At 36.1% G+C, this 27,214-nt stretch overlaps 1 protein-coding gene and 2 long non-coding RNA genes across 8 annotated transcripts; 1 reads left to right on the forward strand and 2 right to left on the reverse strand.

Annotated features, from left to right (window-relative positions):
- Nucleotides 1–4,817: 4,817 nt before the first annotated feature.
- Nucleotides 4,818–5,852, reverse strand: LOC107778810 (uncharacterized). 2 transcript variants are annotated; one of them, XR_012700130.1, is made up of 2 exons: nucleotides 5,721–5,852; nucleotides 4,818–5,302 (listed from the first exon to the last, which is right to left on the reverse strand). It is a non-coding gene; the product is annotated as an uncharacterized LOC107778810 (long non-coding RNA). The 2 variants fall into 2 exon arrangements; XR_012700131.1 differs by having other exon boundaries at nucleotides 5,417–5,844.
- A 3,984-nt stretch (nucleotides 5,853–9,836) lies between these two features.
- LOC142170723 (uncharacterized) lies at nucleotides 9,837–20,467 on the forward strand. 5 transcript variants are annotated; one of them, XR_012700134.1, is made up of 6 exons: nucleotides 10,059–10,363; nucleotides 16,086–16,172; nucleotides 16,655–18,502; nucleotides 18,762–18,881; nucleotides 19,762–19,836; nucleotides 20,213–20,467. It is a non-coding gene; the product is annotated as an uncharacterized LOC142170723 (long non-coding RNA). The 5 variants fall into 5 exon arrangements; XR_012700133.1 differs by lacking the exons at nucleotides 10,059–10,363; nucleotides 16,086–16,172 and adding an exon at nucleotides 9,837–10,052; XR_012700132.1 differs by having other exon boundaries at nucleotides 16,086–18,502.
- Nucleotides 20,468–21,021: 554 nt separating this feature from the next.
- On the reverse strand, nucleotides 21,022–22,453 carry LOC107778818 (actin-103-like). The gene is made up of 2 exons (XM_075233008.1): nucleotides 21,554–22,453; nucleotides 21,022–21,424 (listed from the first exon to the last, which is right to left on the reverse strand). Exons 1-2 carry the CDS (start codon nucleotides 22,020–22,022, stop codon nucleotides 21,399–21,401), a joined length of 495 nt encoding a protein of 164 aa, XP_075089109.1. The 5' UTR covers nucleotides 22,023–22,453; the 3' UTR covers nucleotides 21,022–21,398.
- Nucleotides 22,454–27,214: the final 4,761 nt, after the last annotated feature.

The following is a 27,214-nucleotide window of genomic DNA, read 5'->3' on the forward strand; positions in this document are numbered from 1 at the left end:
TTTGTCTCATAATCTTGTTTAAAGTTTAATATAGGAATTGTTGGTTGTAATGTTGTTAGAGTTGATTTTAAGTTCAATATGATTGAATTTAGAAATCTAAATATACTTGTTTGTTGTTGTTGTTGAATCCGAAAATAGGATTGTTTGTTGCTAAAATATTGTTCAATCAAATTTTAGTTGTTCTTTGTTGTTCAATTTGTGTTCATGTGATTTGTTGTTGAAATCATGTTCATGTGATTTGTTGTTGAAATGTTGAAGAAATCATGTTCATGAAATTTGTTGTTTGAACATTGTTAGAAATTAATCATATTGTCTATATTTTGGTTAAGTTTGATTAATTGATGTGTTATAGCTGATGGGTAGTTTGGTAATTTATAGTACTTTCGGGGGTAAAATAGTAATTTGCAATAGGGTCGGAGGGGTAGTTTAGGAATTGTACATTTTGTAATTGTTTATATGAAGCATGGGGGACAAAATGAAATGGGGTGGGTTGTGATATAGTTGTTTAATATAAAGGGGGGACAAGACAAAATTTAGTGGGGGGAATCTTGTATTATTTTATGTTAGGCATGGGAGACAAAATATAATGGAGTGGTGTGATATGTTTATTTAATGTAATGGGGATGAGTGGGAAGATAATGGGTTGGGTAGAGAAAAAGTATTGATTTTAATTAATTGAAAGATTTATGGGATGAGTTATAAGAAGTCTTGAAATCAGAATAGAGACAACAAGAAAAAATACACATACAGAGAGAGAGAGAAAAAACGGACAGAGAATAGAAGAGAGAAAAAAGGGCTGAACATTTAAGAGAAGGAAAAATTCCGAAAAATATTTAAGCTTTCAAAATAAAAATAAAAACTAAAAAATCTTCTGCTTTCTTTCTTTGTTTGAAATTAGTATTAATGGTTGTTGTTTCATTCAAAGCTTAAAGCTTTTGTTTTTTGGATTACTACTCCACCGGTCTGTTACTGGGTTGTTACTGTTGCTAGGCAGTTGTTGCTGTTGTACTGTTATTACTGCTGCTGATTCTCATCTTCATTTTCTTTTGCTTCCAATATCAGGTATATATTTTAGACTCATGTTGTGGAAAGCTTCAACATTGCCAAATAAATGAAGTTCGGAATTATAATTATGTCTTTTACTCGTTTAAATCTATTAGTTTAAATTTCAGTTTTGTTTCAGCTGGTTAATATAGTAGCTTACATTTGATGTGAGAACTGTTAGTTAATCACCCTTTTGAAGTTCGTATAAATGTTGTAACAAAGTTATTTATTTCGAATTTTCATTCAGTATAAGTTGTATTTGAATCATCAAAATAGGGAACATGGCAGAAAACTGGCCATTAATTGCATCTCTTAAAATTGCTAGTATAGACTAGTGTGGAAATGTCAAGACAACAGCATTACTAGTCTATGTTGTTAAACATCTGATTTTTAAGGCTAAGATAGTATTGATTGTATTTTGTTCATATTTAGCATAATAATGGTCATGTTCACAATCAATAGCCGAAAGATGCATCGATAAAATCTGTTATATTCACGATATTGGCATATGGTGAATGGTGTAGGGGTATATTCATGTTATATGTGATATTGTCATATTAAGTCAACGATTTTTTTTATATATTAATGTTTGCCAAATAACTCGTATAGGTTGAGAATAAAAATTGGTTTGATTAAGTATATCTCGAATTCAATCAATAGCAATTAATCAAAAATAATTAGGCCTATCAGATTAGGAACAAGCAATGTAGAAAGAGATTAGATTTATAATGTGTAACAAGTTTAAGAATGTAAAAAAAATAACATTCGTTGCAAATGAAATAATGAGAATTCTTCGAAAATATCATTTCCTTTCAAGAATTGATTTTTTTTAGTTTCATACGCTATTCACATTTTGAGTATACATATGTTGTATTTCCTAAAAATACTGTTAATCATATGTTTATTCTTTTCTTTAGATTTGAATAGTTTGGAGGAATATAATTCATACGCGAAAAATATAATTTGCAATCAACACTCAATAATGGTGAATTCTTTTCAAAGAATTTAAGGGCATCTCAAAAATGGGAATTTCTCATGATTTTCACATAAAAATGTATGGATATAATAAACAATTTGTAGAAAATCCATAATACCATTAAGAATATTTTGCGTGATTAGGGATGCGTTCGTGTAACCTGATTATATCTTTAAAAGCAAATTCGGATTATGCGTTCGCGCAACTTCGAGCGAATATTTAATAAAAGGGACTTCTCCGAGGATGTTAAAATAATTTCATATAACCCGAGATGTGCAGTTCACTGTTTAAATATAAGGGTGACGATGTTCTTAATTTTATTTTAAATCTCGAACGTATGATATTTTAATAAAAAATATAATATTGTCAATCTTATTGTGTACACATATGCGTGACACGATTCTTTATGTCTATAAAAATGTATAAGGCGAATATACGTACACGTGATTCGTTTCAAGAAAATCTTTAATTTGTAAACAATCTAAACGAAAGCGGTAATAAAATCATGCAATAAAAATGTATTTAACAAATCAAGATAATTAAAGCCAAAAATAAAAACAGTTAAGCGACCGTGCTAGAACCAGGGAATTCGGAAATGCCTAACACCTTCTTCCGGATTAACAGAATTCCTTACTCAGGATTTCTGGTTCGCAGAATAACAAACAGAGTCATATTCTCCTCGATTCAGGGATTAAAACTGGTGACTTGGGACGCCTTAAAATTCTCAGGTGGCGACTCTGAAACAAATAAACAAATCCCGTTTCGACTGTCCTTCAATTGGAGAAAACTCCCTACGCGCCCCGCAGGTGCGGAAAAAGGAGGTGCGACACATGCCCATGAAAATGGCCGTTGAAAACATCTCAGACTTGCAGTTGAAGAAGGGGGTCAAAATACATGAACCCACGTTCCTGGCAACCCCCGGCAAGTCACATAACGACAAATAAAGATATAATAAGCAATAAATGTTGAAACGGGGATATAATACAAAACGGCCGACCGGGTCATTACATTAAAGTACACTAATAATGTAAAAAATAGTTACATATAACTTAAATCCATGCAAATACACCTTATGTTTTGAATTTCCTGGACCAATTTTTTGCTGATTCTTTTTCTTTGGAAAATTTTCTTTTGTGCAACGCCAACAAGAGGTCTTTATAAGTTAAATGTAGATGTTACTTTTAATTGCTAAAATTTTCATGTAGGTTTGGGAGGAGTCATAAGAGATTATAGTGGTGATTGGACTGTGGCTTTTCTAACGTTTCTTTTGCAGGTTCACCGCTACAAGCAGAACTATTGGCACTAAAACATGGCCTTCAAGCAGCCAATAATTTGCGTCTCCTGTCAATGGAAATAGAAACAGATTCAACAAAAGCAATCAAGTTTCTAAGTGATGATAATATATACTAACGTGCCTCATCAATGAATGCTGGTTGTTAATGCTCCGAGCAAGACACTCAATGGTCGGGCATAACTTCCGAAAGGACAATGAAGTACCACATCTACTAGCTAAGGAAGCTTTCAAAAAGTCCATCATAAACAAGCCTATGTAGTTTGTACGTCCACCAACTTTTGTTGAATTAAATGTTGCAAAGGAACGTCTAGGGATACCTTTTTTATTAAGCATTTATCAGATGCTACTTGTAATATCTAGCTAGTCTAGAAAACTTAAATATCCTAAGATAAAGTGTCCTAATTAGTGACACTACTATGTTGAAAGAACTTCCACTTTAGTATTACTATAAAAAAATATCTTGTTTTCTCAACAAAAAAAAAAAAGAAGAAGAAATGTTCAAACTTTTCTAGTATAATCGAGCCAGGAATTTTAATAAAGAAATTCAAAAAATTCGAATCTGCAACCTAAAGTAATTTTCGAACTACCTTTGCACTAAGATGAGACAAAATTCAAAAGTTTATGTATATTCTACAATATTTTTATATTTCCATGGTTAGTTAAATATTTGATATTGACTCTCATCCCTTGGCTTTAAATGAATGATGTTTGTTTTTCCAACTTAGAAAAGGTGATGGACATATTTCTTTTTTTAAGAAAAGATTACGACATCCTAAAGCCATAAGGCGTACCAAACCAAAGAAGAAAATCAGAAATATTCACTTTTTGTAGTATGCTAGTCTATAGTCATGTATTCCAAAATTTGAATTATTTTGACTAATTTAATCTAAAGTATGAAATGGTAAAGAAGTTGGAGAAATTTTCTCCGCTCCGGAGAAGTTACTCTAATCTTGGGTAAAAACTTATCTGCACCTGTGTTTACATCAAGCAAATGATCACATGACACTTATCTTGTATATAAACTATTTATCACTTAATTATGGTTAGGTAATATGCATTTTCCCTTTAATTTATAACTCTCGTGATTAAACTGTTTGGTTTAGCGTAAAACAGTTGATCGTCACTGTTCATACAATTCTGGGCAAATAATCATTTTCAAATCAGAGTATTCGCATCCGTTATGGAAATGAATGCCTTTAATTATTAATCTGCAGTACCATAATCTGAATGAATATCTGTAATTGGAGTATGCATCATATTTTGCACAATTTCAACCGTTGGAGTTTTCAAAAAGAATCTATAATCTTTAATTGAATGCGAAGACAAGTTATCGAATAAATAATAACTTATGTAAAATAACAATGACAGTATAAAATGAGATTCGCGAGAATATTCATGAGGCATTCTGTAAGATCATGACCAGCAAGATTTAACCGCGAGATAGCATGCGGAAGTGCATGTCCCTCATAGATAGGAGCCGTGTGACTCACACCGTCACCAGAATCGATCAACCACAATACCTTGTTGGAGAACAACAAACGAAATTAGTAACTGATTAAAACAGTAAGAACCAACATACGTTGGTATTCCATCTGCCGCTTACCAGTAAAACAACCACTAGTAAAGAGAGAAAGAACAGCACCATACATGGCTACAACACTGAATGTCTCAAACATGATTTCAGTCATTTTCTCTCAGTTTGCCTTGGGGTTAAGTGGTGCCTCAGTCAGATGAACATGATGTTCCTCGGGAGCAACACCGAGCTCACAGTAAAATGTGTGGTGCCAGATTTTCTCCATATCATCCCAGTTGTTTACTATACAATGCTCAATGGGATATTTCAATGTCAAAGAACCCCTTTTAGACATAGCGTTATCACCAACATAGGCATCTTTTTGTCCCATTCCAACCATGACGCCGGTGTAACGAGGACGTCCAACTATACTTGGGAAAATAGCCCTTGGAGAATCATCCCCACCAAAGCCAACCTGAAGAAACACCGAATGCAGTTATTATTCATTAGTAGGTCACACAGGGAGCAAGGAAGTTAATACCACACATGGAGCTGAAACTGCAAGCAATTTTTTTTTTTTCTAACTAACCTTGCTCATTTCAGTTCTGTTTTAAAAAATAAGAGGTTGAATTTCCTCCCTATCAGCCATCTTGTAAGGACTTCAAATATTTATTTTCAAGTATAATTAAGGTGAGAATCACTGGTACAAATAGAGAGACAAAGTGAAAATAGTTCACAAAATCAGTTCTCAGTAAACAATATCTTCTTTATATAGTTTAATTCTCCTTTTTTATCTCCCTTCAAGCTTAAGGTGAAACGATTCTCATTTTTCGGTAGAAATCACAAACTATTAGTGCATGAACATGTAGAGAATAGTAGAAGAAAAATATTACTTGAGACCTTCTGCTAGTTCAAGATCGATAATTAAAGTTGGAAGATTCAACCAAAAAAGAGGAAATTATGAAAGGAGAAGGATAATTTTGGAAAGTAGAACTTTATTAATGAAGAAGACTTCTTGATTTATTAGCTTGGATAAAAATGAACAAGATATCCCCTATTTATACTTACCTAGGGATGATTCTAGATGACGTAAGAAGAAGAATCTAGTTAACCTTATTTTCTAGCAACACTCTAGAATATCTAGATATTTCTTCAAGATAAATATCCAAGAATTACACTAGGTCATTCTAGAATCTCTTCTAAATATCTGTGATTTTTTTCTTCCAAACAATTATTTTGACACTCCATCTTAAAGTGATTTTTGGAAACTATACCAAGCTTATCGCAAAAGAACTTAAACGATGCTTTAGGAAGTGTCTTGGTGAAGATCTCGACAATATTTTCCTAACTCCTCTTGCTTTCCCAGGACTAAAGGCTCATTAATTAGACCTGCAAAGAAACATGAATAAACGTACTAACAAAATTTTTATCTCTGAAGTGAGCTGGCTTGACAATAGTTCTTTTTGGCCTTTGTGAACCACTTGAATCATCTACTTGTTGAGTTTTATGACGTTGAGTTCCTGAGCTCCCCTTTTCTTTTAACTCCTCGACAACTGTATTATCTAAAGAAGCACATGTGGTGGGCAGATTTGAGGCTTCATGGTAAAAAGTTTAGAATCTGCCCCTTCTTGCGCAAATCCATAATACAAGGAGACTTCATCAAATATGACATCTCTTGAATCAACTAATATATGAGTTTTAGGATCCATGTACTTTCGGCTCTTTGTCCTTTGGTAATATCCGACTAAAGATGTATTTTCTTGTCTGGGCATCCAACTTGCTCCGTTGAGAATACGTAATGTGAACATAACAAATAAAGCCAAAAACTCTAAGGTGTTTAATGTTAGGCTTTTTCCAAACATTAATTCATAGGGAGACTTCAAATTGTTTGGAGAAAACGACATTCTGTTAATCACATAGGCTGCACATTTCAGTCCTTCAGCCCATAGGCTCTAGATAAATTTTTGGCATGAAGCCAACTCTTACGTGTTTGTGTCAAATGTCGAATCTTCCTTTCGGCTATTCCTTTTTGTTGCGGTGTATCAACATAGGTGAGCTCTCATTTAATACCATTCCAACGATAGAAAGAGAAATTCTTCAGAAGTGAACTCATCGCCATTATCAGTCTGTAACCGACTTATCCTGGAACCAAGTTCGCCTTCAACTATTTCTTTGAATTTCATACACTTGTTGAAGACCTTTGACTTGTGCTTCACAAAATAAACCCAAGTGAATCTAGTAAAAACATCAATTAAAATTAGCATATGAGAATAGCCAGAGAAGGAAAATAAGTTTTAGTGGGGCATTACACATTGACAAGGATCTGTCAAATGGAAGGAGATGCGCCTTTCCCTGTTGACATCTTTCACAAACCTCTTCTCCACCAAGATTACTTAATTTAGGCAACCCTTTTACTGGATTCAATTTTACCATGGTTTTTAATCTATATCCATGCTAAGATGTCCAAGTCTAGCATGCCATAGATGTGTGTTACTATTGCTACTCATTTTCTCATCATATGAATTAGAGGCAGATATGATATATTAATTGCCAACTCTTTCATTGGAGTGAATGATATCTACCTTAAGCACCTTGATATTTCGGAGGAACTTTACATCATGCGGGCCAAATAGCAAATAATTTTTAGCATTTTCAGCATTTACAACTGAAAATAGATTTTTCTTCGAACTTGGAACATGAAAGACACTGTTGAGAGTGATAGTGTCTTTTTTGCTTCTCGTTGATCAAAACAGTGACTTCTTTCTCCACATTATGGACTGTATTATTAGCTACCACAATGGCATTATGACCATTGTATTTGCGAAAGGTAGAGAATTTAGGTTGATCTCCAGTGAGATGGTGCCCACATCCTGAATTCATGATCCAATTTTTTTTAAAATTGATGGAAGCCATGGAATCTATTGCTCGCGTCTTAGCTACAAAGTACTTTTTTTCAGTGTCTTCTTTAGTGGCATTCTCTGTTTGAGCAATATTTTTCTCTTTGGCTCGGTAATGTCTTTTTACGTGTCCGATTTTGCCACAACGGTGATAGTATAAAGACTTTTTACCATTATTAGAAGGCTCTCCCTTCTTTCCCGGTGATCTTGAACCACCTAGGGATAGAAAGTGCAGGCTATCTCTTGATTTTCCTTTAAAGTTCCTCTTGTCGGCTGCAAAAGCATTTTTTCCCCTTTTTGACAGATACACCAACCATCTGTTTGGCTAGTAGCTCATGTGATGACAACAAATTCTCAAATTCTTCCAAACATGATTGTTTCACCCATCCTTGAATCGATGTAACAAAGGGAGAATATTCTGGCTTCAACCCACGAATAATAAATCTTCTAGTTCTTGCTTCAGAGATAGCCTCATTCGAATTCCATAGAGAAATTCAGAACATAGATTTTTAATCTTCAAAAAATACTCAGCGATAGAGAGATTACCTTGAGTGGTATTAGCCAATTCATTCTCCAATATCTGTGGCCGAGCTTCATCCTTCTTGTTGAACAACGGATCGAAGATCCTCCATATTTTACGAGCTGATTTACACCTTATAATATGATCAAATAAATTAGGGGAGATAGATCTTTTCAAGATAAACTCTACCTCGACATTAATCTGCTTCTACTTCTTACGTGCGTTGCTATTTTCCAGTCCATCGATAGGAGGACTTGTGTTACTCCCATTGACAACTTCCAACAGATCCTCGCCTACAAGGTAGGACTCCATACATGTCTTCAATACCTTGTAGTTGGACTAGTTCAATAATTCTCAATCCGTTAGCACAACCACTCATATCCATTTTAGAGAAATCAGTTGAATCTACCACTAACCTGATCTTGAAATCCAGAAGCCAACTTGACTCTGATACCATGTAGAGAATAGCAGAAGAAAAATATTATTTGAGACCTTCTGCTAGCCCAAAATCAATAACTAAAGTTTGAAGATTCAACTAAAAAAGAGGAAGCTATGAAAGGAGAAGGAAGATTTTGGAAAGGAGAACTTTGTTATTGAAGAAGACTTTTTCATTTTTTTGTTTGGTTACAAATGCACAAGACATTCCATATTTATACTTGTCTATGAATGATTCTAGATAATATACAAGGAAGAATCTAGTTAACATTATCTTCTAACAACACTCTAGAATATTTAGATATTTTTTCAAGATAAATAGCCAAGTACTGCACTAGGTCATTCTAAAATTTCTTCTAAATATCTATGATTTTTTAATCTTCCAAAAAGTTAACTTTAATTTCTCACATAACCCTCCCTTTAGAGAGAGAAAACAACAAGAACAACACAAACGACAAAGTGAAAATGTAATGTAAAAGAATTATTCTGATTTAGGAGTGATTTAATTAATATTCCAGAACTCCAATATGTAAGCAAAGAAAAGAATATCTCTAGTGGCTTCAATCCCTGTTAATGCGGCGGATGATTTGCAAAAACTTGGAGACAACTTGGGATGTCTGATAGGAGAGCTTCCCATGACTTATCTGGGCATGCCCCTAGGAGCAAAACAAAGAAGCAAAAGCTGTTCCACGTGGAAACCTGCATTTTCGGGCTTGAAAATGCCTCAAATTTTCGCTTATTTATATCAATATATGATGGCAATTGATGTAATAATGTACAAAACAGGGGCAAATAGATGTTCCATTAAAGCAGTTTGGCTTGGCAATTTGGGCCTCGAGAATGCCTCAAAAGTATCCTTTATTTATCAAATTGTTTGATGATAATTGACGTAATAAGAAGGAAAAACAGGGGCAAATATATTGTTGGTGAAGTTGGCATTCCAGCGAAGTAGAAACTCAAAGGATATTATTGTCAATTCACTGGACGACCCTAAGCTCCTCTCTTAGGCCTAATTTTGCCACTGATTTTCTACATTATTACGTTGAATTCCATAAGTAACTTTAGTAAATAAAGGCAACTTCTTAAGCATTAAAGGGCCAATTATATAGGTAAAAAAATCTAAAAATTGCGGCTTTGCCTCTGCTGTTGAGTCAGTGTATTTACAACAGAGCACGTGGACTTTTTCCTTTGACAGCTGGAGCTAACTTTGGTGCTAATCTATCTAAAAATGTTTATTTTCCCGTTTTTCTTCTTCTGCTTATCTTGGTACCTTGGTCGTTTACACAAGTAAATGTTTTTCTTTCTCACAAATTTGTGCAGCAAGGGGTTTCACTCCATAAAATAATATTTCTACAGCATTAACTTTACAATTGGTAATATAAATTTTCCCCAATTAGTTGCCTTTTCTGCTATTCCATCACAACTCTCTCTTAAAATAGATTTCTCTGTATCATGGGATTTCTCAGTTGTCTAATTTGTGCGTTTTCCTGTTTGAAAGGGGTGGTCTTGGTGTAATGTATTGTAAAATTAGGATTTCTTTTTGGAAAAAATTGGTGGATGGTGCTAGGTTTTGGGAATTTGAGAAATTGATAAAATTTGGAGTTTTATCTGCTTTGTCCTCAATAATCCAGAAAGAAGATTGTGATTTCTGTAGTAATAGGCCCAAAGTTAACAGCTTCTCATTGTAAGATTCTGCTGTTCCCTAATTTAGTACTTCACCAAGTTGAAATTTTTGTGTCTTTTTTGGTATAAAAACTGTTATGAATGCCACGAAACAATTGTTGACAATTTTTTTATTCTAATCCTACACTACAGTTTCATAGAAGTAGAAAAATATTGATTTTCGTTCTGCTTAAACCTGCCAAATCTTGAATTGCTGCAGTTGTAGTATTTACATTGACTAAGCTATTGTAACTTCTTGAACTTATTCGAAATTTTGCGGTACGAACTGGGTGTTTATTCATTGATGAGTCAAGTTGGACAAAATTCAAGTTAGCAAATTGAATACCTCGCGTTTCTTTGGTAGAATGTTGTAATAGTAGCCAAAATCTCCAGTAGTATTGATAGAACTGAACTCAATTACAATCACAATCCGTAGGAATAACTCTCAAGCTACTACTATCAATGAAAATACTGAAAACATGAAATTAAGATTGGATAGGATAACAGAAAGGGGATGGGAAATTAGAAGAAAGAAAAGAGAATGTTGACATCCTTCGTAACAATATTTGCCTGCCTCTGCAATCTGACTCCCACTATGCTTTATATTCTTTTGCCTAACTAACTCTGTGCATCTTCACGTGAGTTTCCACCTCCACTCCAAATGTAATTTCCTAGCCTTTTTGGAGGAATGATTCTTCTGAACCCTTACGTGGCAGCCCCATGTGATTGTCCTTTGTGTCTTCCTTGTAGGCATCCTTGTCAGCAACTAATTTATTCACAACATTACTCCCTCCCAGTGAAGCAACCTTGTCCTCAAGGTTGAAGGTAGAAGGATCCTCAGAAGCATCAGAATCCATTAACCGCAAGGGAGTAAGCTGTTGGGCAGGATCGCCAACACACCTTTTCAACATAGAGATATGAAAAACAGAGTGTATCTTAGCAGCTTCAGGGAGTTCCAATCTATAAGCAGCACCACCAATACGTTTCAGCACCTTATAAGGAGCAAAATATAGCCTACCCAACTTATGATCACGCTGTAAACGTAAAGTAGCCTGTCTATAAGGCTTAAGTTTGACAAACACCCAATCGCCTACATCAAAGGATATATCAGTTCGCGACTTGTCCGCCAAAGTTTTCATACGATGTTGAGCCTTCAATAAGTTGTTCTTCAATATTTGAAGGACCTCATCTCGCTGAAGCAAGTAAGACTCCACCACATCGCTAGCAGTGCTCCCCAGTATATACCTAGCAATGGTGGGTGGTTCACGCCCATATAAAGCCTGAAAAGGGGTCATACCTGCAGAAGTTTGGTAAGAAGTATTATACCAGTACTTAGCCCAAGGTAGCATAGCCACCCACTGAGAAGGCACCTCAGCCACATAGCACCGTAAGTATTGTTCCACGCATTTATTGAGAGCCTCCGATTGCCCATCCGTTTGTGGGTGGTAGGCAGTGCTCATAGCCAAAGTTGACCCTTGTAGCCGATTAGTCTCTTGCCAGAATGAGTGGAGAAAACGAGGATCACGGTCAGTCACAATAGTGCGAGGAGGGCCGTGGAGTCTGATGATCCCCACCACAAAAGCTTCAGCAACAGTGTGAGTTGAAAAGGTGGAAGGGAGTGGTAGAAAATGGCCATATTTGGTGAGTCGGTCCACCACAGTCATAATAGTGGTCTTTCCTTTGGAACTGGGAAGACAAGTTATGAAATCCATCGCAATATCTTCAAAGACCTGGTCTGGAATAGGTAAAGGCTGAAGTAGACCAGCTGGATGCAAATGTGAATCCTTCATCTGTTGGCATATCTGACAAGCTGCTACAAATGACTGTATATCCTTGCGCATCTGCTTCCAAAAGAAATTAGAAGCCAATCGATGATAGGTGCGCGCAATTCCTGCATGGCCACCAATAGCTGTGGCATGAAATTCAAACATTTACTTCTGTCGAAGTTCAGAATCCGATGGCAACACAAGTCTTCCTTTGTAGAATAACAAGCCATCCTTGAAATGGTAAGTGTTATGTGTCAACTCTCCCTGGCTTAGTGCTTATTGAATCTTCAGTAATTCAGGATGGGTCTTATTCAAGTGTTTCAATTCTTGTTCAAGTGTGAAGGTATTGACTGAAATGACCAACAAGGTAGCATCTGTGTGACGCGAAAGTGCATCGGCTGCAGAATTATGTTTCCCAGGTCGGTATACAATACGAAAGTCATAGCCCACTAGCTTCGTGAGCCATTTTTGTTGTTCCGGTGTTTGTATAGTTTGCGTAGTTAGGTTCCTTAGTGACTGCTGATCTGTGAAGATGGTAAATTGACGCCCCAATAGATACTGCCTCCAGTTACTCACAGCCTGAGTAATAGCAAACATCTCTCTATGATATGTTGAAGCTTTTTGCATCCGTGGACTTATCTTTTGACTGAAATACGCAATGGGATGACCTCTTTGTGATAAAATAGCACCAATTCCATGCCCCGATGCATCTGTTTCTACGTGAAACTCCTGGCTAAAATCCGGCAAGGTTAGGACAGGTGTGGACCCTAATTTATGCTTTAGAGAATCAAATGCATGCTGCTCTATATCAGTCCATATGAAAGCATCTTTGCGCAACAAATCTGATAAAGGCCCAGCTATAGCAGCGTAGTGGTGAATGAAACGCCGGTAATAGCCAGCAAGCCCAAGAAAACTACGAACTTCCCTCACTGAGCGAGGAGGAGGCCATTGCTGAATTGCTTTGATTTTAACAGGATCTACAGCTAGACCTTGTGCTGATAGAATGTGACCCAAATATTCCACTGAAGTCTGTCCAAACAAACACTTGGACTGTGTGGCCACAAGCTGGTGTTTGCGTGATAGCTGTAATACAATAGCTAGATGCTCCAAGTGGTCACCCCAAGAATGGATATAAACTAAGATGTCGTCGAAGAATACCAGCACAAAGCGACGCAGATAGGGCCGGAATACCTCATTCATAGTAGCTTGGAATGTGGAAGGGGCATTGGTTAGTCCGAAAGGCATTACTAAAAATTCGCAGTGCCCATCATGGGTGCGGAAAGTCGTCTTAGCCACATCTTCGGGCCTAACCCTGATTTGATGGTATCCTGATAAGAGATCCAACTTGGAGAAATATTGGGCACCATGTAATTCATCAAACAATTCATCAATAGTTGGAATTGGGAAGCGATCGCGTATAGTGATAGCATTCAAAGCACGATAATCAACACAAAATCTCCATGTGCCATCTTTCTTGCGGCCCAATAACACCGGCAGAGAAAAAGGGCAAGTGCTAGGCCTGATCACTCCTTCCTTGAGCATCTCAGCGACTAACTGCTCCATAACTTGCTTTTGAAAATAGGGGTACCTGTAAGGCTTCACATTCATAGGTTGTGCCCCGGGGTGAAGGTGTATGCTATGGTCCTGCTCACGTGATGGTGGTAAGCCTGTTGGTTTCTGAAAGAAACACATCAGCATAATCACCTAGGAGACCTCTTAATCAGCAGTTGATGCCCCGACACAAGGAATTTCTTCTGTAACCCTCTCAAGACGAAAGAAAGAGGCAATAGCATCTGTGGCCGCCATGCGCCTCAAACTATGCAGTTGTATCGGTTGGGCATCTGTTGGACAATCCCCCTGCCAAGTTCTGGTGGTTCCATCCCTGGTAAATTCGAATATCCTCTTTGCATAATCAGTTAGGACTGGCCCTAGAGAGGCTAGCCATGCCACTCCCAATACAACATCGGCTCCATGGAAAGGCAAAACATAAAAATCCTCCACCAAGGTACTCCCCTGAATTTCAAGTGAGTGTTGTCGCACCACCCCCTCAGAGCGGAGTCGTTGTCCACTTCCGACCATGACAGAAATTGGATGGATAGACTCAACAGGGAGTCGGAGATGTTTAGCAGCTCGAGTCTGAACAAAATTATGTGTACTACCTCCATCGACCAACACTTGCACCGGAGAACCATTAATCTGACCAGTGAATCGCAGAGTGGATGGGGAAATTCCTCCAGTTAGTGCATGATACGAAATAGACGAATGCTCTTGCAATTCTAAGCATTGTAGCTCCTCCGCCAGAAAATCATCAGAAACGTAAGAATCATGGTGATTAGGATCAGTTTCGTGCTCATTAGTGAGATGGAGAAGCTGGGGTGGGGTCTTGCATTTGTGGCCAGCCGTGTATTTTACTTCGCAATAATAGCACAACCCCGTTCCTGGCGACTCTGCATCTCGGCATGAGATAAGCGTTTGAGGGGTGGGCGATTTGGTGCATTAGGGACAGTTGAGACGAGAGGATTTGAGGGCCTGAGGGTGAGGGGTGCTGAATTAGGGGTTGGTATCAGGGATGGAGTTTTGGCAAAAACGGGTCGGAACGAACCTTTTTCAGCATGTATCCGCCGTCCGTGGATATGGGCTAAGTCAAGAGTTTCTTCATAACTTTTGGGCTTATGGACCAAAACCGAATTCTTAATATCCTCACGAAGCCCAGAAATAAAGAGACGTACCATTCTGCTATCAGTCATGTCGTCGGTTTCATTTGCAAGTGTCTCAAATCTCGCCTAAAAATTAGAAACGGTGGTTGTCTGCCGGAGTTTTGCAAGTCGGCCCTCTACAGACTCCCGTCCTTTCTGATAATAGCGGTTTCGCACCTTCACAGCAAAATGCTCCCGGTCAACGAGTTGCTTGTTCCGAAACAGCCATCGATACCACTCCAACGCATCACCGTCGAGATAAAACGATGCGATTGTTAGACGTTGGTTCTCTGCTATTTTGTAAAAGTCGAAGTATCTCTCCGCTTGAAATATCCAAGCCTCTGGTTTTTCCCCATGGAAACGTCCTATCTCCACCGATGCCGGTTTATGACGAAGAGGAGGAGCAGTTGTGCCACGGTCATCGGAGAGATCAATTTTTCGTCCCACCACCTCCATTAACAGAGACCGAATGTCCTCCAGTTCCTTAGCAAAAGCGCCCGTTGCCACCTTAACAGATTCATCCACAATAGACTTGAGTTTGTGGTCATCCATGGAAGACCTCTGGATGAAAGCACCAATGTAATAGTAGCCAAAATCTCCAGTAGTATTAATAGAATTGAACTCAATTACAATCACAATCCGTAGGAATAACTCTCAAGCTACTACTATCAATGAAAATACTGAAAACATGAAATTAAGATTGGATAGGATAACAGACAGGGGATGGGAAATTAGAAGAAAGAGAAGAGAATGTTGACATCCTTACAATATTTGACTGCTTATGCTTTAACTAACTCTGTGCATCTTCACGTGAGTTTCCACCTCCACTCTAAATGTAATCTCCTAACCTTTTTGGAGGAATGATTCTTCTAGAACCCTTACGTCGCAGCCCCATGTGATTGTCCTTTGTGTCTTCCTTGTAGCATCCTTGTCAGCAACTAATTTATTCACAACAAATGTGCTGGTTGTTAGGATGATTCGTCTAAATCCCATTATCTTGAACAATGAACATATTTGAACTGTTGAGTTGTTAGTTCTCTGAAGCTACTAATTCTGCAGCCAGGGTATATGTATATCTTTACAAGTTCTTGCTCCTCCTCTTTGTTACCACAAAGAAACAGAGATTACAAAGGCATGGAATTCCAACAGTTACTTTGAAATATAGTGACTAAAAAGTCCAGATTATTGAAAAAAATTAAAGTGTGTTTTATGTATGTTCGCTGCCTTACATTTCTAATGTGGGATGGTTTGTTGTTACAATTTTACGGTTATTAATATGTAGGCTATACTGCCCGTAGACAAATTTCGGCCGAGAGAAAGCAGGGATTAGTGAGTTCGTTTTCAGACAATAATTGTTCAAGATTAAAACGTAAGTTAGCTTACAACTATAACTGTAACGTCAGATTTTCTAACTTGCACTCTTCCAATAAATAGTGTATTATCCTTCTGAATAAAATTTCAGAAGGAACAAATTTGTGTAATAGTCTATGGTGATGACATTGGACGATGTGATAACTTGTTCGAACTTTTCGAGACGTGCCTCATTTCAACTGCCAAAGTTAGATATCCACAGCCTTATTCACTACACATTGGCCAATTTGAATGGGTCGTCGACATGTTCACTATTGTGGAGTCTATTGCAAGGAATAATGAAAATGTAACTGAATGTTCTTCTTGGTAATTTCACTCCCAAAAATGTAACTGTCAAAGAATTTTCTGTTAACGTGACCTTGAGGGACCTTGTGATCATGATCTCTCCTTTGAGCTATTCGTTTGCATATGTAAATGCTTTGGAAGTTGTCTTTGTACCTGATATCCTTATTACTGATGATGCCTCCACCATTAGTGCAGCGGGGACATTCAGTGGTATGTATGCGCAGGCTCTCGAAACAGTTGCAAGGGTAAACATGGGCGGATCGCTGGTGTCGTTTGAAAATGATACACTTTGGAGAACTTGGGTTACTGATCAAAGTTTCTTGACGCAGCGGAGTTCTGCTATATCGATAAATAAAATTGCTTCTGTGAAATATCCACGGAATGGAGCAACACCAGATATTGCACCACAGCCAGTTTATGGTACTTGTAGTAAGATGAATGTGGCTTATACTGGTAACGATCCTAACGTCAATTTTAATGTGACTTGGACGTTCAATGTGGAACCTTGATTCCAATATTTCATTCGTTTACACTTCTACGACATAGTGAGCACAGCTGCCAATCAGCTGCTATTTAACATTTATGTCAACTCCTGGAATGTGGCTAATGATTTTGATCCTGGTCAGAAGGTGTAGGGCTTTTTGGCCTCAACTTCTTTCAACGATTATGTTACTCCACCTGCTAAAAGTAATAGGCTTAACATTAGTGTTGGCCCGTCCCCTAGGAGTGGTTTTCCTGACGCCTTTCTAAATGGACTGGAACTCTGTTCAGCACTATGGTTAGAGTTTCTTTCATCGTCACTATTATTATGTAAATGTGCTTCCTTGCCTAATGATTCAGGCTTTACCGCAGAACAACTATCCTCCTGACAGACTTGATCAGATGTCTCCACGGCCCATAAATCAATTCTTGGCATAAATATCATGCACTTCCCCACACTAGCACATCTCACTGCACAAGAGATACAATCATGTTCTACTGTTAATTGTTTTACTTCTTGTTTATTTCAATAATTTTCAACATTTTTCCACAATTTGATATGCACTAAATGTTACTTGGTTACAATTTAGATTATATATTCCGGATAATTACTACACCTTAACGAAAAATTATAAAGTAAAATGCTTCCACATGTTGGTACTGAAAAGTACAGTGACACTAACCGAATTGGAATATGATAAATTCTTTTTCTACCTCAGAGATTGTTTCATTTCTTCATTTTGTAATGGATATGTCTGCATATTTCAATGATCTGTTCATTTTTACTACTAGGCAACTAAAGTAACAACTAAAGTAACAACTATTATGAATATATAGTAATAATTGGCCTCATATATATTTGACAGAAGCTAAAAATACAGTGTTCTTTGTTGTATAATTAAAGGTTGCTTCTTCTTCTCGAGTGGAATAAGTGTCTTCATTAGTTCAATTTAATGAACTCTTTTGGCATTTAGTACAAACACTTGTTGTAATCTGTTATATTCTTTTGTCAATCTTACTTATCCTTCGGGACATCATAGGTAAAACATACGTACATATTTTTGACTATTGCTGATGTAAAAGCATCTCAAGCCCTCAAGAAAAAAGCATTTGCAGCATGAAATACATGCAAAGAGAGAAATTACATCTGACACTATATGTTGAACTTATCTCCGGAGAGACAATAGAGACCAATGCTGCAAATTATATATGAATAGAAACAACTGATCAGGTGAAGTTAAAAAGTTTTTACCAGTAAGTCTTGTTGTTATTGATTGTAATTTCTCCAACAAACTTTTAAGCACGCATTGCTATTTTGTATCGACATATTTATCTAAATGTTCGTATTTGGAAATACATTTGATGACTAACTGTGTGCCTTTTTTGTCAGAATCTTATTCATATTTTGAACCTTTAAGCCATTATTGATGGACGAAGTGAGATTGCAGATGGAATAAGTGACGCAGAAGCTATATCAGACTTCACTCTCTTCAAATCCTTTAATGTTTTGTCTTGGAGCAACAGATTCCCAAATTGAGTAAATCGTTAACCATGATGAAACAAGTAAGACTCTCTCTTTAGGCCCCCAAATCTAAGATGCCCATTTTTTCAGCAATAGTAAATTTATAATTTTTTTTAAATAAAAAATATTAGACTTACAAAGTTTGCTTTGCAGAAGCGGATCCATTACAACCACGGCTGAATTACCGATCGAAAAAACTTATCACAAAGTGAAAACAGCTTAAATATCTTCTAAAAGAAACAAGTGTAATTGTTGTTAATATTTGTTTGAATTATTTTGATGTTTGTGATTCTTGTGTAGAGATTAACTGAAGAGCATAAGGGTGTAACTCCATCTTTGGTCATTTGGATGAGAAAGTCAATTATGTCATGATAAAGAAATGGACCTTAGATAATTCAACATGTTAGCACCAATGAATAGGTGAGATAATTTGCTCCTGATATTTCTGGACTGACTGCATTTCAGGTGATAAACAAAGCTAGCAAATTTTAGATATACTAGCTTTTAATGAAGGGATGATCGAAAATCCTTTCTAAGGATCCATGAACCGTTGGTATTAGATCCTTTCTAAGTATCCAAGAACCAGTTAATAATACTCATCGGCCGGGGCTAAATCACGATCCAATTCTTAATCTGTACTTTCCTGAAGTATTCTGGCTCTTAGCGAAGGAAGCTGTCATAAACAGGAATATTAAGTGTTCAAGAATGATATGTAAATAACCTCTGTAAATAACTTTATTTTCTCGAGAAACGTTACTGAATGTTTGGAAGTCCACAAATGTTCTCAAATTTTTTCTATATTGCTCATATAGAAAAGGATGTATAGAAGAGGCAGCATGTACTGATGTTTCGCCCCTACTGATGGCAGTTCTACTGTTTATTGTGGTAAGATGTGGCAGTTCCATAAGAATATGGAAGACGTCCAAGTTGCATGAGTTTTTCTGCATTGGCATGAGCAAGAAGACGACCAGTCGGGTCGTCACAATAATAGCACTTCATATTTATACCCAGACCTAGGTAATAATTTCCCCCCCTATAAACTTGACCTTGTCTACTTCAAGCTTTAACTATTGTGTTATGTCTGTATCTTGCTTTAATTACTTGTTCTACTATAAAGGGTAATCAAATGTCCAGATGAAGTTTCAATGACTTCTATGATTCTGTCCGCACCATTGAACTTTTTGAGTCTTTCGTGTAAAAAATTTCATTCTTTTATTCACCAAATACAAAAGTTAACTAAAGCATTTAGTATTCCAAATAATTTATGTTATGATCTCAGCTCATCCAATTGTTTTCACAGTTCATCAAAGTTGGACATATTGCTGCAGGGATATTCCCCAAGAGCATGTTTTAAACCAATATCTTCTGTAAGCAGGTATGCTCTGATATTTTGAACATACTACTGGTCTTTTATATTTTTTCATAAAATATAATTCAGTAGATTGACCGAATAATAGATTCAAATATTTTGCTCTTACCATTTCAATGGATGAATCAGAAACATAGGTTTACTCATTCTATATAATAGTGATCAGTAACTCTTTATCCCTCTTTTTTCACTGTAGAACTTAGTCATATTTGTTTTAAATTATCAATCGAAAAATACAATCTTTGTGGGTACAGAGAAGACAATTCTTAATGCTAGGTTTGGGTATTAATGCAATTCTTATTATTTTACAGAAAAAGGGATGATGAAAAAAGAAAAGAAACATTCTCTTTGAAATAGTACGCTTATACATTTTGTATTTCAGGATGCGCATTGAGTACATGTGAGATTTTTGGCAGAGCCTGATCGGATTGCGGAAGAATTACTGCAACCAGATGGCTATCTCAAATTGAAAGGGTCTCAAATCTCTCTTTAACCAATAATTTCAAATTTTACCACAGAAGCATGGTTATCTTTGTTTACAATTAACCATTACTTTGGATTGCAAATTATTAGAGCATCAGCAAGATTATCTGGTTATAATCTTTTGTTACAAATAAAGACAACTTTAGACTACAAATTGTTCGCATGGGCAAGATTGTCTAGTGTGTGTGTGTATATATATATATGTATATGTATATTCATTCAATTTGTTCAGAATTTTATGAGATGTTAAAGATGTCACAAATATGTCATTGTCGACGAGTCAAAATGGATTGATCTATAAGCATGCTAAATTAGTAAATGAATGAGTTTCAATTAAATTTTATCGCTTAACTGATGTTAATTAACATATGTTTTGCACATGATTTATAAATAAACTTTGAGATTTTTTTTTTCAATGCTATAGTAATTCAAATATTCATTGTAATTATTGTGACACCTATATTGTTTTAAGCTTTTATTTCTAGCAGCTTGTGTCGACATAACATGAGCTTAAATTGAGTTATGTCATAAGTAAAAATTCATAAACCCGGCATTAACTTGTTTGAAATTGCGACATAATTGTTATTATATTAGAATAAAACACAATTTGTTGGTACTTAAAATGGTTCTGAATTGCCATCTCTTTTAGTTGCTGTTGCTTTCCTCTGAAGGAAAAAGGGATCGCAAATCGCAATCAAGAGTCACTTTTTCTTGCAAAAATGGAACCAAAACCAAGTTCCTTTAGCCTATAGGATTTTCAATTATGTAGGCTTTCGTCCATATCGCCTACAATTGATTTGCAGTTAGATTCACAACAGAAAGATATGAAAAAGAATCAACGCTTTCAAATTGAATAACATAGGCGGTTAATAATATATCCAAAGCTAAGAAAAATCCACAGAAAGCTCTACTTGTGGAGAAAAATGTAACCAATTGTGCCTAACCTGAAAAGCAATAGAACAAACATTAGCCCACTGATCTCTGATTGAAATAGCATTCAGTTTATGGAATCTGAAAAGAGAGGATTTAAGTTAACAAACCACTCTTAGAAGCACTTCCTATGGACAACTGAGTGACCATATTCATCATACTCGCCCTTCCTTATCCACATCTGCATGACACATAGATATTAGTGTAGAAATTATCACTTAAGACATTCACAATCAGAACAATTTATTTGGGAATGAGACGTAGTTTGATTGAGTGACTGATCGGCCAAATAAAGCAAAAAGAAACTAACTTGTATGAAAGTACTGAGGGAAGCTAGCTTTGATCCTCAATTCCAGGCACTGTACTTCCTCTGGTGGTGCAATCACCTTGATCTTCGTGCTGCTCGGAGCAAGAGCACTGATTTCCTTTCTCATACGATCTGTTATGCCGGGAAACATAGTTGAGCCACCACTAAGCACAATGTTAGAAAATAAATCTTTCCTAATATCAACATCGCAACTCATGATTGAGTTGTAGGCTTTTTCATGCATTCCTGTCTCTTCCATTCCAACCAACGATGGCTGGAAGAGGACCTCAGGGCAACGGAACCTCTCAGCACCAATATTAATGACTTGTCCATCAGGAAGTTCATAGCTCCTTTCAACTGATCTTGAGCAAATTTTGGCCTTCTCAATCTCCTGCTCAAAATCCGGTGCAACATAAGCAATCGTCTCTTTCATATGACAAATTGTAGGATTGCATATAGGTGTTCGTAACATGCAGCGGAAGACAATAACAATCCTAGACAGATCTTTTCGTGTTTAAAATTTATTTACATGTCAATAGATCGAATCTAAGACGTACCTGGTGAAGAAAGTCTCGTTTCAAAATTTCTTCGATAATGCGAATACTTTATGTGTATCCACACCGAGATCGATCCTTGCTATCAACTCTTTGATCAACGAAACCCGTGAACAAATTGAACGAAATATTGTGTTAAAATTTTTCTCAAAAATCTCAACTCAATGTTAGAAGAACAAGAAACACTTTTTTTCTTGTAATTGTATTTTCTCTCTTGGCTTGTGTTGCACTTTCACAAAATGGTTTCTTCTCAAGAATTGATATATTGGTGTTTCCGGCTCGTCCAAGGAACTGTGTTCGTCACCCTATTTTGGTTGATAGCACAACCTTTTTTCCCATTTGACTAAGGAAAGAAATATGGTGTGACTTTTCTATATATGAGAGCAATTCTAAATTAGGACTTATATATATTCATAATTTCCTTGGAAATACAAATCCATGCCTTACCGGAATTGATAGCCGACACGTACGTCCTTTATGGAATCCAATTCCAATTGGATTTCACCTTTGTAGACGTTCAGTAGCTAATCCAATTCAAATTTGGATTCAACTAACAAGTCTTTTATTATTTTATGTAACATCTTTTATATATATATATATATATATATTAACCAAGAGATACAATTCAATTTTCTATTCCAAATAGAAAATTTCAATTTGTTCACAATATTAATTATATCCTCTGTGCTAGCAAAGAATATAATAATATTTCATTTGGATTAATAACTGAATTTATTTGACTAATTAAATTCTTTAATTTAATTATCAAATAATAAAGTAATTAATTCTTTAGCAAAGATCAGAACACTCGTTATTGTGCGACCCCATAGGTTCAATACTAAACCGGTAGTAAAGTAACCACATCAATATACTAATCAAGGGCGGCGTTTAGCAACACTCCTTAACGACCGGGTAGCATGAAATATACAATTTACTCTCAAGAACCAGTAGAAGAATAATGTAGTAATTCCTTCTGTCCTTATAGCTCTGGATCACCTTAGGATATGGTTCAACTGTCAAATCCTAATAGGCGGCCAACTATGTATTCATGTCAAGTATAATCGACCATTTGAATGACCTAAGAAACTCTTTTCTTCTTTCATTCAATTGCCCTGGCCAAAGTCTTAATTTGGTCATTTATAATTCATGACAACATGGAGCTTAAACTCATTACCAAGAGTTGACAGATTCCATCTTGATCAATCACTAATTCTACAAGTATTCAATCATACCCAATATCCTTTCAACTATCGCCCTAGGGCCATAAGTGTCTAGTATTAAAGCACAACAAATAACTTGTCAATTACTATGACGGTCTCAGGTCAAAGGAAACTTTTACATCACATTCTTCAAGAGAATATCCTATTGACAGTTTATGGTAATTTTAACCATTAGAAATTATCCAATGAGTCGGTTCAATGATCATATCTCTATATGCATCATCTATCTATGTGATTCAGTTAATGAGATCAATTAATATTTATCCCATAAAGACAGTCACATAAATATTGATCTAACCGGATTACTAATGTCTAAATTAATAATCCTATGATCAAGAACAAATTTAGATTAAATTATAAGAAACTTCACTCTCATTATCATAATCTCCATCGCAATGTCAAGTCTCAAAATTTAATCAAGGACCTTATCAAGTTAATCAAATAATTAATAATAACTATGATAAAAGAATGCCACATATTTTATATCAAATAACATTCACAAAAATATGTTCAAATCATCAAATATGAGATTGAATCTAGGGCATATCTACTGTATCCCTAACAATCTCTCACTTGCATTAGAGCCAATCGCTCTTGTACTTCATTCCCAATTTTCACTTGTGCTTGTCAAACTCCTTTGCACCAAGAGCTTTAGTGAATGGGTATGAAGCATTTTCCTTTCCATCAACCTTTTGAATCTAGACATTTCCACGTCCAACGATTTCTCTTATCAAGTGATCCCTTGGCAGAACATGTTTGGATTTTTGGTGTGATTTTGGTTCTTTTGCTTGAGCAATGGCTCCATTGTTGTCACACAACAATGAAATTGTACCTTCTATTGAAGGAACCACACCAAGTTTAGCTAAGAACTTTTTCATCCATACAGCTTTCTTAGCAGCTTCACTAGCTACTATATATTCTGCTTCAGTCACTGAATCAGCTACTGTGGCTTGTTTGAAACTTTTCCAACTCACTGCACCACCATTTAACATAAATACATAACCAGAAATAGATTTGCTATCATCTATATCTAAAGAGAAACTTGCATCATCTTTAACCTTCAAGTTTCAACTCAGAATATCCATAAATGAGGAATTGGTCTTTAGTCTTTCTAAAGTACTTAAGAATGGTCTTCACCACCTTCCAATGTTCCTCACCAGGATCTGCATGATATCAGCTAGTCACTCCAAGTGCATAAGCCATATCAGGACGTATACATGTCATAATATACATGATATCTCCCACTGCACTAGCGTATGGGATCCTACTCATGCGATCTCTCTCTTCAGGTATTTTAGGACAATCCTCCCTATTGAGAGTAATTCCAGTGCCTATCGGTAGATAGTCTCTTTTGGAATTATCCATATTATACCTCTTTAAGATGGTATCAATGTACAAAAACTGGAAAAGTCTAAGAAGCTTCCTAGATCTATCTCTATAGATCTTTATTCCTAATATATAAGCTGTTTCTCCCAAGTCTTTCATGGAAAACTGCTCAGATAGCCAAATCTTGGTACTTTGCAATGCCGGTATGTCATTCCCTATGAGTAATATATCATTAATATACAATACTAAAAATATAATTGTGCTCCCACTAACCTTTTTGTACACAGAAGGTTCTTTGCCATATATAACAAAATTGAACTTTTCAATTGTTTTGTTAAAGCGAATATTCCAACTTCAAGAAGCTTGCTTTAGTCCATAAATGGATCTTTGTAGCTTGCAAATCTTGTTATGATCATGCTGAAATGTGAAACTTTCAGGTTGTGTCATGTACACATCCTCTTCTAGCTCACCATTAAGGAAACTATTTTCACATCTATTTGCCATATTTCATTGTCAGAACCTTGTGTCGGCTCTTCATAGGTCTCAGGGTGATCATCATTATGATTAACCTTATTTGATACATCATCTTGTACCATTAGATTTAACCTAGTTGGTACATGACATTCTCATGTAGACCTTCTAAGAGGTACTTGTACAACCTGTTTACCTTGTGCTGGATTTGGTTGTTGTTCAATTTAGTTTGGAACTAGTTCATTAACTTGTTCTTGAACTTCAACTGTTGAAGATGGCAACTTCCTAGGCAACTTCAAAACATCCAATAAAGGTTCTTCAACTTGGGTCTCATGATCTTTATATTGTGTTGATTCATTAGTTTCATGAACTTTATCAAGTTCTATTTCTCCATTATAATTTCCTTCTAAAAGAAATTCCATTTCCAAAAAGCTTGCTCCTATGGCCACAAACACTTTATGGTCAGAAGGGTGATAGAAATAATATCCTAACATTTTCTTGGGATACCCAATGAACCTACACTTATCTGATCTTAAGTCAAGTTTATCAGACAGTAGTCTCTTAACATAAGCTGGACAACCCCAAACTTTAATATATTTAAGGTTAGGCTTACATCCTTTCCATATCTCATATGGTGTTGTAGAGACTGACTTAGTGGGAACTTTATTAAGTAAGTATATTGCTGCTTCCAAAGCATATCCCCATAAATTTATTGAAAGATCAGTGAACCCCGTCATAGATCTCACCATATCTAATAAGGTTCGATTTCTCCTTTCAGACACATCATTGTGTTGTGGTGTTCCTGGAGGTGTCCATTATGAGAGAATCTCATTCTCTTTGAGATATCTGGTAAAATCTTCACTAAGATATTCTCTACCTCTATCAGACCTTAGTACTTTGATACTTTTACCAGTCTGCTTCTCAACTTCACTACGGAAAGATTCAGACTTGTGTTTCATAAGATACACAAATCCATATCTTGACATATCATCAATGAAGGTGATGAGGTAAGAATATCCACCCCTAGCTTGAATTTTCATGGGCCCACAAACATCTGTATAAATTAGTCCCAATAATTCAGAAGCTCTTTCTCCACTTTCAGTAAATGGAGATTTGGTCATTTTTTCCTTTGAGACAAGATTCACAAGTTGGATATGATTCAAAATCATATTTTTCAAGGTACCCTTCCTTGTACAACTTGTTAATTCTTTTCTCTCCAATATGACCAAGCCTACAATGCCAAAGGTATGTATGATTTACTTGATCATCTCTTTTCCTCTTAAGACTTAAAACATGCATAATCGAATTAAACCTTGAAAACATTTTTCATTAATGTCTCGCCTTGTTTCTTGTCCTTTAGAGTTGCAAGATATTCCTTGCAGTTTCTCTTCCAATGCCCTTTCTTCTTACAATGAAAACATTTAGCATCATATACTGACTGCAAGATCAAATCTTCAGAAATCTCTTTACCAAGTTTGTACCCCAACTTCTCATGTTCTTCGGTAAGAACAATCATATGATTGACAAAAGGTCCAACTGGAGAGTTTTCAATGTCCAACTGTGTATCAACCATCTTCTTAAGATATTCAATGATTGCAGTTGGATCCATATTCTGATGTTTCCTTTAGAGTTCAGAACTCATAGAAGCGAGAATGATGTGTTTAATAGCAAGGCATTCTTCCAAGTGTTTCTGATAAACTTTGGTGCCTTGAACATCATTCTCTGGTGGGACTATCTTTGCAGGCTTATCGATCACATCAATGAGCTTTTCATGCATGAGAACAATTCTCAAATTTCTATACCAGTCATCAAAGTTTGGTCCTACCAACTTGTTGGTCTCAAGTATTCCACGCAGTGATATAACAGACATATTGAGAAATCCAAAATATAGAAAAGAAAAGGCAATGATATAAGAACATATTTGCATATATCATAAAGACATGGACTTTTATCTAAATGATATTTCCACTAATTATTTTAAACTATTTACCCTCATTATAGTTTACGAAATCTTTATTTCTGTTAGTGGTGTAAAGGAATCCTTTAACAATATGTATGAGGCCCTTGGAAGTCAAGTCGTTTCTCACATATAT

Source organism: Nicotiana tabacum, chromosome 16 (genome assembly GCF_000715075.1).
Source record: "Nicotiana tabacum cultivar K326 chromosome 16, ASM71507v2, whole genome shotgun sequence".
NCBI classification, from domain to species: domain Eukaryota; kingdom Viridiplantae; phylum Streptophyta; class Magnoliopsida; order Solanales; family Solanaceae; genus Nicotiana; species Nicotiana tabacum.

What these genes read in the sequence shown, in the direction of transcription:
- LOC107778818 (XM_075233008.1), bottom strand. Translation starts at nt 22,022, where the DNA reads ATGTTACGAACACCTATATGCAATCCTACAATTTGTCATATGAAAGAG. An exon ending in CCCTCAGTACTTTCATACAA is followed by an intron (nt 21,425 to 21,553) that starts GTTAGTTTCTTT and finishes TGTGTCATGCAG; the next exon opens with ATGTGGATAAGGAAGGGCGA.